The sequence below is a fragment of the Gorilla gorilla genome, chromosome 10 (genome assembly GCF_029281585.2).
Source record: "Gorilla gorilla gorilla isolate KB3781 chromosome 10, NHGRI_mGorGor1-v2.1_pri, whole genome shotgun sequence".
NCBI classification, from domain to species: Eukaryota; Metazoa; Chordata; class Mammalia; order Primates; family Hominidae; genus Gorilla; species Gorilla gorilla.
The window spans coordinates 111,079,784-111,096,648 of NC_073234.2; the positions used below are offsets into that span (position 1 = coordinate 111,079,784).

At 42.5% G+C, this 16,865-nt stretch overlaps 1 protein-coding gene and 1 long non-coding RNA gene across 3 annotated transcripts in view; one reads left to right on the forward strand and one right to left on the reverse strand.

Moving 5' to 3' along the window:
- LOC101153439 (uncharacterized) overlaps window positions 1-16,865 on the forward strand; it is a 148,867-nt gene that overhangs the window by 95,520 nt on the left and 36,482 nt on the right. Inside the window, exon 3 of the long non-coding RNA XR_008670227.2 lies at window positions 4,628-4,706. This is a non-coding gene — a long non-coding RNA (uncharacterized lncRNA). The remainder of the gene's footprint in view (window positions 1-4,627; window positions 4,707-16,865) is intronic.
- Window positions 13,558-16,865, reverse strand: part of NTN4 (netrin 4) — a 133,039-nt gene continuing 129,731 nt past the window's right edge. For both annotated transcript variants that reach the window (XM_004053698.5, XM_019039356.4), the window contains exon 10: window positions 13,558-14,985. In XM_004053698.5, coding sequence (XP_004053746.4) covers window positions 14,849-14,985 — 137 coding nt within the window. In that variant the 3' untranslated portion in view covers window positions 13,558-14,848. The remainder of the gene's footprint in view (window positions 14,986-16,865) is intronic.

The following is a 16,865-nucleotide window of genomic DNA, read 5'->3' on the forward strand; positions in this document are numbered from 1 at the left end:
CACACCTATAATCCCAGCACTTTGTGAGGCCGAGGTGGGCCGATCACTTGAGGTCAGGAGTTCGAGGCCAGCCTGGCCAACATGGTGAAACCCTGTCTCTACTAAAAATACAAAAATATTAGCCAGGTGTGTTGGCGCATGCCTGTAATCCCAGCTACTTGGGAGGCTGATGCAGGAGAATCACTTGAACCCAGAAGGCGGAGGTCACAGTGAGCCGAGATGGTGGCACTGCACTCCAACCTGGGCAACAGAGCAAGACTCCATCTCCCAAAAAAAAAAAATAAAAAATAAAATAAAGACAGTCTCACTATATTGCCCAGGCTGGTCTCAAACTCCTGGCTTTAAGTGATCCTCCCACCTCAGCCTCCCAAGGTACTGGGATTACAGGTGTGAGCCACCATGCCTGGCCTCAGGGACAGTTGTTTTTCTTTTTTTTTTTTTTTTTGAGACGGAGTCTTGCTCTGTCACCCAGGCTGGAGTGCAGTGGCGTGATCTTGGCTCACTGCAAGCTCCACCTGCTGGGTTCATGCCATTCTCCTGCCTCAGCCTCCTGAGTAGCTGGGACTGCAGGCGCCCGCCACCATGCCTGGCTAATTTTTTTTGTATTTTTAGTAGAGACGGGGTTTCACTGTGTTAGCCAGGATGGTCTCGATCTCCTGACCTCATGATCCACCTGCCTTGGCGCCCAAAGTGCTGGGATTATAGGCATGAGGCACCGCGCCCGGCCTTTTTTTTTTTTTTTTTTTTGACAGAGACTCGCTCTGTTGACCAAGCTGGAGTGCAGTGGCGTGATCTCAGCTTACTGCAACCTTCACCTCCCAGGTTCAAGTGATTCCGCTGCCTCAGCCTTCTGAGTAGCTGGAATTACAGATGCCTGCCACCATGGCCCGCTAATCTTTGTATTTTTAGTAGAGATGGGGTTTCACCATGTTGGCCAGACTGGTCTTAAACTCCTGACCTCAAGTGATCCGCCCACCTCAGCCTCCCAAACTGTTGGGATTACAGGCGTAAGCCACTGTGCCTGGCCTCAGGAACACTTCTTAATGATTTTTTTTTCTTGCCTTAAGAAAACTTGAAGCAACTTCTTTTGTTAGTCTTTTTAGTCTTCTCCCTTCCTTCACTATTGTTGTTATTATTTTAGAGTCAGGGTCTCACTCTGTCATCCAGACTGGAGTGCAGTGGCATGATCATAACTCACTGCAACCTCAAAGATTCCTGAGCTCAACGGATCCTTCTACCTCAGCCTCTAGAGTAGCTGGGACTGTAGACATGCACCACCACACCTGGCTAATTTTTAATTTTTTTTTTTTTTTTTGAGACAGAGTCTTGCTCTGTTGCCCAGGCTGGAGTGCAATGGCGTGATCTCGGCTCAGTGCAAACTCTGCCTCCCAGGTTCAAGCAATTCTCCTGTCTCAGCCTCTTGAGGAGCTGGGATTATAGGCACCCACCACCATGCCTGGCTAATTTTTGTATTTTTAGTAAAGACAGGGTTTCACCATGTTGGCCAGGCTAGTCTCAAACTCCTGATCTCAGGCGATCTGCCCACCTTGGCCTCCCAAAGTGCTGGTATTACAGGCGTGAGCCACCACGCCTGGCCTTAAATTTTTTTTTTAGAGATTGGATCTCGCTTTGTTGCCTAGGCTGGTCTCAAACTCGTGGGCTCAAGCAAGCCTCCTGCCTCAGCCTCCCAAAGTGCTGGGATTATAGGTGTGAGCCACTGCGTCTGGCCCTCCCTCCCTTTATAGAGGAAGAAACAGGCAAAGAAAAGTTAGGAGGTAAGCAGGAAGTGAGTCTTCTTAAATGGAATCACAGGTGAGTTTGAGATTTACAGGAGAGGCTCAAATGGGTGATTTGGAGGATGCACTTGGGCCTAGAAAAAGACACAAGAACATCTGGCTGTCTGGACTGTATAAAGGAGTGAAGACTTCTCTTTACAACAACCATAAATAGTTTTGGATGTGAATTTCTGAAGCTTAAGGAATAAAATATTCAGCAAAATCTCTGGGTCACAGATGATTGGCTCCTTGCTCTGGAATAGCAATGCTTAATGTTGAGAAGCTTCAAACCTTTGAAATCTGTCATTGCCCAAAGCCTGAGAATGACTCACTAAATCCCAGGTTGACCTCCCTATAGAATCAGCTTGCAGTTCATGACAAATAAGGCAGGGAGAGAATTTATAGAGTTAATTACTAGGCTTGGTTCTATTAAATGTGCAAAGCACACATGCAAGGGGCTGGAGCTTTGACATGAGTGGAGAGACTTGAATTCTTTCACAGCTGGAATGTGCCGGAACTTCCCAAAGGCTTGAAAGAATGCCTAGAATTTATTTTTTCTTTTATGGTCACTGTTATTTCTCACAGAGGCAAGTGAATCTTCCCAAGCTACCATGACGGGAGTCGAGGAGCTCCCGGCAGGCTTGTGGGGAGCAAAGCCAGCCAGCTCTCCATGGCTTGGGCGGGCAGGGATCCCTGACTTTCTCTCACATGGGGGGCAGACAGGAGCTGTTGTAAATCTTTAAAGCCAAAAGGAAAATTAATGAGCGCAGCACAGAGCAGGAACTTGTCAGCTCGGTAATGGGTGGTGGGAGGAAGAATTCTGCTGCTTCCTCCTGGGAATTAAGTGTAACTCAAAAACTCCTGTTTTGTGGCCATTGTCCAATTATAACAGCTTTCTACTCTGGATAATTTAGTCATTGACTGCTTTCAAGTCACCTGGGGGAAAACAGTATTCAATACGATCAAGACGATGAGGTCTCTTGTTTTGAATTTTCCCTTTAGTGATGGAAACAAAATACTTCTCTGAATCCGTTTAGGGCATTGAGCACTCCCAAAAGAAGCCCTACAATGCAGAGAAAGAGCAGGGATTATTAGAGCGATCTTCTGAAGGACCTCCCCCACTAGAATGGAGAGTGTAGAATGCAGAGTAGGGATTTTGTGTCATGCGCTGCTATATCTCCAGAACCTAGAACTGGACCTATCGCACAGGAGGCTGACAAGAAATAGGTGCTAAAGTAACGAATGAAGATCTACAATCCAACAAATGATGCTGTTCGGGAGCTCAGAGCTTTAAAGCAGTGTGATGTAGTTGCAGGAGCGTAGGGTGTGGAATCAGGCAGATATAGTGTTGTTGGATTGTAGATCTTCATTTGCTCCTTTAGTACCTATAGGTTTATTCATTAACTTAGCACCTATAGGTTTTGGCTCTGCTAGTTTGCTAGCTGTCTGGCCTATGGCAAGTTACTTTATTCCCCTTAATCTCGTGGTCTTCATCTGTAAAATGAAATAATAATCCCAACTTCAAAGTTGTTCTGAGGATTCCTTGAGATGATGACTGTGATGGTATTTGACACTCTGAAAATGCTGATCCCAACCCTATTTCTCCTTAAATCATGTCAGTTCAGTAAGGAATTTACATAATGAACTATCTATTCAGTGGGAGAGTTAGAAAGCGGAAGCATCTATTTATTGCCACAAAAATTTATAGATTAAGTTTAGGCAACATAGGGAGAACCTATATCTTCTTAAAAAAAAAAAATTATCCGGGCATGGTGGCAAATGCCTGTAGTCCCAACTACTCGGGTGGGAGGATCACTTGAGCCACCGGGGGTCAAGGCTGCAGTGAGCTGTGATCTCGCCACGGCATTCCAATCAGGATGATAGAGTGACACCCTGTCTCAAAAAAAAGTTGATAGTTTATACATTTATTTATTCATTTACAGATTTGTAGATTACAAATTACTCGTGATGTCTTAAGGTATTTATTGTTTTTGTTTTTACACGTGTGTTATTTTGTGTTTACAAAAGGAAAAGACACTTCATAAAGCTATTGAATCCTGAAAAGTCAACTTTAATTTTATTTTTATTTTTTGAGGCAGGGGCTCACTCTGTTGCCCAGGTTAGAGTTAGGTGGCGTAATAATGGTTCACTGCAGCCACGACCTTCTGGGCTCAAGCAATCCTCTTACCTCAACCTCCCAACTAGCTGGGACCATAGGTGCATGGCACCATGGCCGGCTAATTTTTAAATTTTTTTGATTAATTAAGTGGGATCTCCCTATGCTACCCAGGCCCGTTTTGAACTCCTAGGGTCAAGGGATCCTCCTGCCTCAGCCTCCCAAAGTGCTGGGATTATAGATGTAAGCCTGAACAATATGAGGCTTTAAACACTACTTCTCAAAGAGCCTTAGCCAGTTCTGGTAGGATAATATCCCGGGGCAAGTGAAAACTTGGAGAGGCAGGTTGTTCCTAAACTTAATCTTCTCTCTTGAAGCATTTGGTGAAACCTATAACATTTGGGGGCGTGCAAATTAAGTGTACTTGTAAATATGGTCTGAAAAAATGCATTCACTGTATTTTTGCTTCCCACTGTTTAGTATAACATTTATCAGAGAGGCAGAAAACATGCAGATAAAAATATCCAGTTGTGTATTCTCAGTTGGTATCAAAAGCTAGGTCACTGAAGGTCACTGCCCAGCAAGTCCGCATGTGTAAGAGAGTGTTGGTATGTAAGAGTGTTTCTGATGTTAAGGAATTCTGTTTGCTGTGATGCGAGTTGTGTACATCTCCTTGATTTTTCTCCCCATATGTAACCAAAAAAATGCTATCCTGGATTTTATTTCTCTTTCACAGGAATGGGAAGGAAAAGTGTGCAGTCCGTGTGGATTTCTCTTATTTTATTTGTGGCTTGAATGTACATTTCTGAGAGAGGGTAAGTGAAGCCATCCTCCATGTTTTCCTTTCTCAATGTCACTTCCTGTTCACCTTTCTCCTTATTCTTAAGCCTCTGAGGGTTACAATGGGGTGTGTGTGCAGGACTGCTACTGCCTAAGGGAAAATTACAAAGCTGCCTAGGCAGCCTGATTTATGAGGCATTGAAAGGCACATCTGACCAAAAATATCCCCCCAACTGGCCTGCCACCAGTGCCTGAAATACCTATGATTAGAATCACCCATTAAAATGTTTTCTGCAAGCCGGGCATGGTGGCTCACGTCTGTAATCCCAGCACTATGGGAAGCCGAGGCGGGCGGATCACCTGAGGTCAGGAGTTGGAGACCACCAGCCTGGCCAACGTGGTGAAACTCCATCTCTACTAAAAATACAAAAATGAGCTTGGCGTGGTGGCGGGCGCCTGTAATACCAGCTACCTGGGAGGCTGAGGCAGGAGAATCGCTTGAACCCAGGGAGTGGAGGTTGCAGTGAGCTGAGGTTGCTCCACTGCACTCCAGCCTGGGTGACAGAGTGAGACTATCTCAAAAAAAAAAAAAAAAGAAAAAAAGAGTTTGCCAACATGCCTGGCTTCTTTGGGTCATGAAGGCATTGTGTTAGGAGAAAATTGGGAAGTGGGAAAATGGGAAAGTATTGCATTATAATGATTTATATTATGAACCTATCAATCTCTTGGTCAAGAGTAACATCTTGATAAGTAAGTAGACTGTTTGAGGCTGGAGGGAAAGTTGGGAGTTGAGAGTTTTGTCCAGCATCTTGGTGTACACCCTGTGCAGGATGAAGTCGACAGGTAGCTGGGGAGAGATTGTACAAAGTGGATTGAGGAGTAGAGATAGCAAAGACAAATTTAGCTATTTCACAGGTCTATACAAGGCCAGGTTAGGAAGTAAGGGTACATAATTGCCGGAGGAATCTCCTTTCTGACTGACTTTAAGGAATCTCTCTTACCGACTCTACAGGGCTGTTATGTGAGGTTCTTTCAATTTTCCTTTTCCACCATCTTAGTTTTGGGGTAACCATAACAGGACTAATGATTCTGTTATTCATAAAATAATATTTGTGACAAAGGCCAAGTAGATTTATATCCGGCAAATCCAAGTGGATTTGTCGAGTCTATTCTGTAAAAGTGTCCAGAGCAGTGCTTCTCAAAGTCTTGTCTATAGACCACCTCTATCTGACTTACCACTGGTGCTCATGAAAATCTCCCTCCCCAGGCCCCATCTACACCTTTGGAAACAAGACTCTCTGAGGTAGAGGCCTTGGTCACTGCATTAAAAACAGCTGTGTGGCCGGGCATGGTGTCGCACGCCTGTAATCCCAGCACTTTGGGAGGCCGAGGTGGGCGGATCACGAGGTCAGGAGATAGAGACCATCCTGGCTAACACGGTGAAACCCCGTCTCTACTAAAAATACAAAAAATTAGCTGGGCGTGGTGGCAGGCGCCTGTAGTCCCAGCTACTCGGGAGGCTGAGGCAGAAGAATGGCGTGAACCCGGGAGGCGGAGGTTGCAGTGAGCCGAGATTGTGCCACTGCACTCCAGCCTGGGCAACAGATTAAGACTCAGTCTAAAAAAAAAAAAATCAATTTTAGTATATGGTAAAAGTAATGGGTTTCCCTAATTTCCTGGTTACCATTGTTTATGGTTTCTGTATTATTTCACCTTCTGTAGCTTTTCTGGCTCTTCAAACACAATTAACAGCAGGAAAGTTAGATGGAAAATTTTTGTAATAAATATTCAGAAATACCATACATAAATCATGGTGTCTAGCAATGGAAGAATTGATTAACTGAATATATTCTACCTTGAAATATTCTGCATATTTTTACTAGAACAAACTGCCTTTTTTTATTTTTATTTTTTAATTTGAGACAGAGTTTTGCTCTGTTGCCCAGGCTGGAGGGCAGTGGTGTCATCTCAGCTCACTGCAGCCTCCACCACCTGCAAACTGCCTTTTTCTAGCTGTTGCTTTCCTTAATTCTCTTATATCATTATCTTTTGTTTCCTGCCCCTATCTCCCTCCCGTTGGTTGACAAAGTGCCTACATTCTCTATTTTTTCCCATTTCCTTGTCTCTCTCTGGTGTAATTCCTTCTCATTCATCTTGCAAGCAGAATTTCTCTATACAGCAAAGGTCAGAGCTGACAGGACTGATCTGAAATGCTGTTGAATTTCATAGTTGCTCATTCAAGATCATTACTGATACATGCAAAAGTGGACCTTCTGCCAAAATCGACCTCAGAAAATCAGACCAAGAGGAAAAGGGCAAAGGTAAAGAAGAGACTCTTGCTGGGCAGCGGCTGATGCCTGTAATCCTAGCACTTTGGGAGGCTGAGGAGGGAGGATTGCTTAAGCCCAGGAGTTCGAGACCAGCCTGGGCAACATAGCCAGAACCCAGTCTCTACAAATAATTAAAAAACAATCTGCTGGGTGTGGTGGCGTGCATCCAGCTGGGACCACAGGCTACTCAAGAGGCTGAGGCAAGGGGATTGCTTGAGCCCAGGAGGTTGAGGCTGCAGTGAGCTGTGATCATGCCACCACACTCCGGCCTGTGTGACAGTGTGAGACCTTGTCTCGAAAAAATTAAAAAAAAAAAAAAAAGAAGGGACTCTTACCATTTCCATTTCCTCTTAATATAAATGACATTAGGCAGCATTATTCTGATGGCGCTGTAACCATAGGAAGGAGTAGAAAATGACACAGCCGCATAGTGGCATGATAGAATACATTACAATTTGGAGTGTGTAAAAAAAAAAAAAACCAGAAGAAAATGCTGATTTTCAATTCTCTTCCCTCAACTAAAGAAACAGGCGTGAAGGAAAATGGTGCAGTTGGCATTATCTCACATGGACTCCTTTCTAAATGCAAGAATGCCCTTTTAGGGGCTGAAATATGAACACTGTGAGTTAGAATGCATGGGTTCAAATTCAGACTTCACAATTATTATCTGACTGTCCTTGAACAATTTAATCAGTCTCCTGCGCCTCTGTTTCTTCATCTGAGAAATGGGAATAATAATAGCATGCACCTCAGGGGTGGTTAGGAGCATAAAATGGGGATAACAACTGTAAAGCACTAAGAAAAGTGCCTTGCATGTAGTAAACTCTTAATTGCTGCTTGTTAGCATTGATATATTTTTTCTTTTTTGAGACAGTGTCTTGCTCTGTTGCCCAGGCTGGAGTACGGCGGCAAGATCATGGCTCACTGCAGCCTCGACCTCCTGGGCTCAAGTGATCCTCACCTCAGCCTCCTGAATAGCTAGGACTATAGGCACACACCACCTTGCCCTGCTAATTGTTTTATTTTTTTGGAGAGACGTGGTCTCACTATGTTACCCAGGCTGGTCTCGAACTCCTGAGCTCAAGCAATCCTCTCACCTTGGCCTTCCAAAGTGCTGGGATTATTTTTTGTTCACCAAGTTTGAAATCTTTGGTAGTGTCCTAGCTGAGGAGGCATCCAGGGAGTTTCTGGGCAGAATATTTAACCGATACTGTGAAAATCTGCTAACAGTGGTTGTTTTGCTTTTTGGGAAGCAGGGTTCCTTGTCTGGCTGCTGTTCCCCCCTGGTCACATGGGCACACTATGATTAAATCATTCCTAGTAAATCTTGGATATTCTTGGATTTAATAATAAATTACTTACTAATGATCACACTTTGGAACATGTTTCCCTGCCTGTGACATACTAAGAAACTAGAAATGTATTCAGCGTTTACCAAAACACTCTTCCTTTTTTTTTTTTTTAAGACAGGGCCTCACTCTGTGGCCCAGGCTGGAGTGCAGTGTTGCAATTATGGCCTTGATCTCCCAGGCTCAAATGATCCTCCCACCTCAGCCTCCCAGGTAGCTGGGATTACAGGCATGCACCACCACACCCAGCTAATTTTTTGTGGGTTTTGTAGAGATGAGGTCCTCCTATGTTGCCGAGGCTGGTCTTAAACTCTTGGGCTCAAGTGATCCGCCCACCTTGGCCTCTCCAAGTACTGGCATTACAGGCGTGAGTCACCGCACCTGGCCAAAACCCTCTCTTAATGGAACATACATCTCACATTCTGGAAATATCTATTATCCCAGTGCATATTTCTTTCTTTCTCATGACTAACATTCTGCTTTTTTAGTTATTCACATACATAAACTGACTGATAATAAATCTGGGAATTTGTCATTTAAAAAAATGCACATTTCAAACACAATCAGTAATCCTCAAAACGTAGAGACATGTTTACATTTCTTTGGTGAAAGTGTAGGAACACAGGGACTAGGGAATCATTTTTTAAGAAGTATTTTCAGACAAATCATTTTCTGAGAGACTTAAAAAAAGAAACTGTCAGTCATTTGAGGCACACCCTTTTGCTTCTATTCCATTTTTATCATACCAATCTCTCTTGCAAAATTGATGTTATTCATAAATATTTTCCTTCCAAACTGTGGGAAATAAGATGTGAGTTTGGCCCTTTGATAAAGTTAGGCTCAGGGACGGCTTATCATTGAAACAATGAGCACAAAAGCGATTCAGTCCCGGGACTTCTCACAAAACTCAGCGGGCCAGGCGGTGCTCACTCTTGTTCTCAGGCATTCCAGGGGAGTGGCAGAGGGACAGCCAGCACGAGACATTTTCAAGGTTCTTTTTCCCACCCTTTAGAATTGGTAAGTCTCTGATCGTTTAGAAAAGGATTTGTTTTGCAAGAACCTAAAGTGTCCCCAAGAACTATGTTTATCCATAATAGGCCTTGCTCTCTGTTTAACAGAGCCAGATGGACACTGCTATTTGGCTCATGGTCATATCCCCACAGATTTGACCTCATTTAGAGGACACTATTAAAAGATTATCCTATTATTGAGAATTTCCATTGCATCAAATAGCAAATATTAGTAACATTCCTCTACAGGGAAAATGATGTAAGAAGAGGGCAAGACTGTTTTGACCTTAGGCAAATCACATGGATAGGTATGTGGCAATTATGAAACTCAGTGCTGACTAATAAAGCCCAGCGGCACACAGAGTAAAGGTCCAGGAGCAGAGACTTTCCCAGTAGCTCTCGAAGGAAGTGTTGAGGTTCAACTGAAGCCATAGATGGAAGTCGTATTTGACTACATTGCCTTAGCACCAAGATGGTTATTTTGAAAGAGGCTAAGGAGGAGAAAGTGCATGTAGCAGGATGGCAGGATGGGATGTGGGGATGATGGGATGATGGGATGTTGGGAAGATGGGATGATGGGATGATGGGATGATGGGATGTTGGGATGATGAGATGTTGGGATGTTGGGATGTTGGGATGTTGGCATGATGGGATGTTGGGATGTTGGGATGTTGGGATGATGGGATGATGGGATGTTGGGATAATGGGATGTTGGAATGATGGGATGATGGGATGTTGGGATGTTGGGATGTTGGGATGATGGGATGATGGGATGTTGGGATGATGGGATGTTGGGATGTTGGGATGATGGGATGTGGGGATGATGGGATGTTGGGATGATGGGATGATGGGATGTTGGGATGTTGGGATGATGGCATGTTGGGATGATGGGATGATGGGATATTGGGATGATGGGATGATGGGATGTTGGGATGTTGGGATGTTGGGATGACGAGATGTTGGGATGTTGGGATGTTGGGATGATGGGATGATGGGATGTTGGGATGTTGGGATGATGGGATGTTGGGATGTTGGGATGATGGGATGATGGGATGTTGGGATGATGGGATGTTGGGATGTTGGGATGTTGGTATGATGGCATGTTGGGATGATGAGATGATGGGATATTGGGATGATGGGATGATGGGATGATGGGATGTTGGGATGATGGGATGTTGGGATGATGGGATGATGGGATGTGGGGATGTGGGGATGTTGGGATGATGGGATGTTGGGATGTTGGGATGATGGGATGTTGGGATGTTGGGATGTTGGGATGATGGCATGTTGGGATGATGGGATGTTGGGATGATGGGATGTTGGGATGATGGGATGATGGGATGATGGGATGTTGGGATGATGGGATGTTGGGATGTTGGGATGATGGGATGATGGCATGTTGGGATGATGGGATGATGGGATGTTGGGATGATGGGATGATGGGATGTTGGGATGATGGGATGTTGGGATGTTGGGATGTTGGGATGATGGGATGATGGGATGTTGGGATGATGGGATGTTGGGATGATGGGATGATGGGATGTTGGGATGATGGGATGTTGGGATGATGGGATGATGGGATGTGGGGATGTGGGGATGTGGGGATGTGGGGATGTTGGGATGATGGGATGTTGGGATGTTGGGATGATGGGATGTTGGGATGTTGGGATGTTGGGATGATGGCATGTTGGGATGATGGGATGTTGGGATGATGGGATGTTGGGATGATGGGATGATGGGATGATGGGATGATGGGATGTTGGGATGTTGGGATGATGGCATGTTGGGATGATGGGATGATGGGATATTGGGATGATGGGATGTTGGGATGTTGGGATGATGTGATGTTGGGATGATCGATGGGATGATGGGATTTTGGGATGATGGGATGTTGGGATGATGGGATGTTGGGGTGTTGGGATGATGGCATGTTGGGATGATGGGATGATGGGAATGGGAATGGGGTCATGAGGGGGCCAGCTCCATTTTCTTCTTTGCGTTTACAAAATGGGGAACATAAGGTTTCTTTCTTTTCCTTTTCCTTTTTTTTTCCACTTTGGAAGCCAAATGATGCTCATAGGAAATTTCAAACTTCACTGGAAGGCTGCAAGTGATTTGAGAATTAAGACCTTAAGAAACGGTTCTAATAGTAACCTATCTTTTTGAATGTTGCTGGAAGAGGTGCTTGAAAGAGCAATGAAGGAAGCAGATTCTAGTCAAAGTGGACTGGGAAGACACTGGGACCCAATAATTTGGTAAACTAGAAAAAATTAAACTTTCAGTTCTGATTTTACTTGAACACACTTTAAAAACAATTGGTTAAATTTTGTTTTATAAAATAAATTACAGGTTGGGTGCAGTGGCTCATGCCTGTAATCCCAGCATTTTGGGAGGCAGAGGCAAGTGGATCACCTGAGGTCAGGAGTTAGAGACCAACCTGGCCAACATGGTGAAACTCTGTCTCCACTAAAAATACAAAAATTAGTTGGGCTCGGTGGTGAGTGCCTGTAATCCCAGCTACTCGGGAGGCTGAGGCAGGAGAATTGCTTGAACCCGGGAGGCGAATGCTGCAGTGAGCCAAGATCAGGCCATTGCACTCCAGCCTGGGTAACGGAGCAAGACTCTGTCTCAAAAAAAAAAAAAAAATTACAAAAGTAGTACATGATTAGTGAAAGAAAGTCAAGCAATACAAATGTATGTAAAATAAGAAAGGAAAAATCTCCTTCATTCTTTGCCAGACAGGGACCAATACTGCTATAATCTGTCTCTCTTTCAGAACTTTTATTTATGTATTTGAGACAGGGTCTTAATCAGTCACCCAGGCTGGAATACAGTGGCATGGTCATAGCTCACTGTAACCTTGAACTCCTATGCTCAAGACATCCTGCTGCCTCACCCTCCTGAGTAGCTGAAACTACAGGTGGGCACCATCATGCCTGGCTATTTTTCTTTTTTTAAGAGATGGGGGTCTCACTCATTGCCCAGGCTGGTCCCAAACTCCTGGCCTTACGAATCCTCCTGTCTCAGCCTCTAAAAGTGCTATGATTGCAGTTGTGAGCCACTGTGTCTGGCCCTCTTTCAGAACTTTAAAAACACTATATATACTATAAATGTGTTTTTGGGGTGGGGCTAATTATGTATGTTCTGCAATTTTTTTAACTTAATGTTTTACGGACTTTTTTCTACTCTTTTAAAAACAATTCTACTCTTTGGCCGGGCATGGTGGCTCATGCCTGTAATCCCAGCACTTTGGGAGGCCCAGATGGGCAGATCACGAGGTCAGGAGATCGAGACCATCCTGGCTAACACGGTGAAACCCCGTCTCTACTAAAAATATAAAAAATAGCCGGGCGTGTTGGCGGTTGCCTGTAGTCCCAGCTACTCGGAAGGCTGAGGCAGGAGAATGGCATGAACCAGGGAGGCGGAGCTTGCAGTGAGCCGAGATCGCACCACTGCACTCCAGCCTGGGGGACAGAGCGAGACTCCAGCCTGGGGGATACAGCGAGACTCCCTCTCAAAAAACGAAACAAACAAAACAAAACAAAACAAAAATTTCTACTCTTTTTGAAGTGGGTATTTGTTATTTTAAATAAAGTGAAATGGAAAATTCTGTATCTGATGTATTTAAAAAAATTTTTTTGGCATGCTATACTTACCAACATGTTTTATAAGTTGCTTCTAAATGATAACCATACTAGATAGTGGTCCACCTACCAGGATAAGATAGGATAGGTAAGAAGCTAAGAGACATGCTGCAGGTGAAAAAGCAGATTTCATAAGACTATGTTTAGTATAATTCCAATGATATAAAACGTATATATGTATGCACAGAAAACAGTCTATGTTATAGACACCAGAGTGCTAATGGCTCTTATCCCAGGATGGCTGGAGTATAAATATTTTTTCCCATTATGCTTTTTCTGTGTTTTCAACAATGAACATTTATTACTTTTAAAATTAGTTAAAATTAATGTAATATAAAAATCACAATGTATCTGATGAAAAAAGTTTGTGTCTAAAGGCTACAGAAGATAAATCCATCTGAGTTAGCTTCCACTCCATTCCAAAACCCCGGAGTAACAGAGAGAAAGTCAGGTCTTCTTTTGTTTTCTTAAATTAATGAATTAGATTTAAGTTCCCTCATTATGAGAAGATAATCTTTAGCATCACTGAAAGAGTTAAGAAATGAGACAAAAATCAGGAGATCATATTCCTTTATTACATATATGAAATATAAAAACAAATTAACAAAGCAATATATATATATTTTTGCAAGTCCACAGGACTTCAGAGAAAAAAAGGTTCTGTATGTGAAATTATTCATATGGCACTGTGTTCATGTTTTGTATATTCAAGTACAAAAGAAACTATGTATAGTGGTTATGCATGGGTACAGAAGACGAATAATAATGAAAAACTGTGATTTTTTTGACTATCACATACATTGTGTTAAAAAACAGGTAAATATAATGACTATTACTGTTAAGAAAGACAAGGAGGAAAACTGTTTCAATGTTCAGGTTTAAATACTAAGCACAAAAATATAACAAATTCTGTGTCTACGGTAATTTTTGAAGTGTATACAAGTGCATTGCAAATGAGCTCTTTAAAATTTAAAGTCCATTTCCCCTTTAGCCAAGCATATGTCTACATTTATGATTTCTTTCTCTTATTTTAAAGTCTCTTCTGGTTTAGTTTTTTAAAAAGTTTCATCATGGCTGTCATCTTGGAATCTAGCCTCCAGCTCAAAGCTGAGACTTCACGCATACATATTCTCCTTTCTGGTTGCATCTTCACCTAGTTTCTCCAAGTATTCAGAGTTAAATAGCACAACTTCTTTTATATGGTCACTTTTGTCCACATGTAGTGGCAGTGCTGCTGCTTCAGTAGGCTTTCTCACACACCCTTTTCCTTCTTTCAACAGCAGTCACCAAACGTTCACAACACAAGTGGTAGGTAGTAAAGTGCTTTATACAAGGAAATACTATATACACATGGAGAGGTTCCATTTAACACCTACAGACCAAAGTTCATGCATAACACACAAGAGAAGGCTCTTTTTTTAACAAACAAACACCTTTTCTGATAGTAGGGTTAAGGATTCCTTAAAACGTCATTCATTACTTTAAGTAGCATCAAACGTAAGTAACATAGCTGAAGCTGGAAGGCGTCCTTGTTAGAGGTACTGCCCTTAATGGATTACTGCTAAATGTCATGCTGCTATTAAAATATTCTTAATAGTTAAGAATTTCAGAATCAGTCCCATAGAAAACAGATATCAGTGTAGGGGTTTTCATTTCTCTTCATGAAATAAAACTGTATTTAAACATGGGTCCAGAAGAGATAAGTTAGATAAGACCCATGCATTCAAACATTTCTATATGTTTCGGCACTTTAAAAAATTCCAGTTTCCTGTCTGAGGTCTTCTTGCTCTAAAGTTTGTGTTTTGTACATAGACAAGTGCCATTATGTGCTATCCATCTTAATGCTACTTGCACTCTCTTTTTAAAATATCCATGACTTTTCTTCCAAGAGAAGGTTTCCAGTGCTGGACAAAGCTTTTCATATTCACAATTAGTTTGCCTGTTCTTATATCCTCATGTCCTGCTACAAGGTATTCCAAACCTAAAAGAGAACAAAATTAGGGGCTATATAGTATCATACTTTGTTGAAGGGAGAGATGTGACTCCAGCAGGTTTTCTTTTGCATTTATTTTGAGACAAGGTCTTGCTCTGTTACCCAGGCTGGGGTGTAGTGGCATAATCCTGGCTCACTGCAGCCTCAATCTCCTGGGTTTAGGTAATCCTCCCTCCTCAGCCTCCCAAGTAGTTGGTACTACAGTTGTGCGCCACCACTCCCAGCTAATTTTTTCATATTTCTTTGTCGAGATGGGGTTTCATCATGTTGCCCAGGCTGGTCTCGAGCTCCTGAACTCAAGCCATCTGCCCACCTCGGCCTCCCAAAGTGCTGGGATTACAGGTGTGAGCCACTACACCTGCCTGACTCCAGCAGTTTTATATATTCAGGGTTGGAATAAGGAGTAAGAAACATTAATAGCTGCCATTTAGTAAGCATTTACTATGCTTAGTGCATGTATGCTTTACACGTATGATCTCATTTAGCTTTGAAAATAACCCTGTGAGGTAGATAATTTTTTCCTTCTTGTTTTGCAAATGAGGAAACTGAGGCTCAGCAAGGCTAAGAAACTTCTTCGATATCTTTTTGTAAGTATAGCAGCACCTGGACTCAAACTCAGGTCCTGCTGAGTCTAGAACCTTTCCTTTGTACTATACCATGCTCTATGGCAAAGAACTGAGGGTTCAAAGGACACTTATCATACTGCCCTAGATCAGTACATCTTGGATACTCACTGTGTATGGTAGTGTATATTAAGGAGGTTTTTTTTTGTTTTTGTTTTGTTTTGTTTTTGGATGGAATCTCGCTCTGTCGTCCAGGCTGGAGTACAGGGGTGCCGTCTTGGCTCACTGCAACCTCTGCCTCCTGGGTTTAAGCAATTCTTGTGCCTCGGCCTCCCAGATAGCTGGGATTGCAGGCATGTACCACCATGCCCAGCTAATTTTTGTATTTTTAGTAGAGACAGGGTTTTACCATGTTGGCCAGGCTGGTCTCGAACTCCTGACCTCAGGTGATCCACCTGCCTCGGCCTCCCAAAGTGCTGGGATTATAGGCCTGGGCCACCGTGCCCAGCCTAAGGAGGATTTTTATAAAAGTGAAACAAGCATTTGGGAAAACATATAGGAAAGAAGCTATGAATTATAGAAAATGACACATATTCCCTATATAAAGCCTATGTGTTTGTTTTTGGAATAGGATGTTTGTTTGTCATACATTAAAAAAAAAACTAAATAAATGATAAAACTTGCCTAGATCTTGTGATGACCTTGTATTCAAAATTTGTTTCAAGCTTTAGATAACAAATTTTAGCTAATATATCCAAGAAATGAAAGGACAGTCTCATCACCTATAGATTAGTAAAAAGAAATACAATAATTGCCCTTAGTTAATGTTTGTAATAACGTAGATTTTGGTATTTAGGAACAATTTTTAAAAATTATAGGGTAGATAAAATAATTATGTTTATAAAATAAAAACTTTCCAATATAAAATAGAGGCACACTTTTAAAAACGAAATTAAGTGAATGCTAGATGCTAAAATTCAACTGAAAATATCAATTTAATTTCACAAATTGATTCATTGCTCATTTTTCACTGAAATGACTGAGAAAAAAATGTCATCCAAGTAGTAATGAACACCTGTAACAACCATACAGGCTTCTTGGAAAACGGCTTATTCCAGGTTCAGGGCAGGAAGTTGAGCATGGGACATCTCTTTGTGTTAAAAAACAAGAAAGCTTTCAAAGATGAATGTGTGTCTTTTTAAAAGGACACAGCAGCTAGCAGGAAGGGGTTATAACTTGTCAAAGTTGTGGTAAGTTGAGCACCAAGAAACATAATAATTGTGTTTATGAAAACACATTAAATCC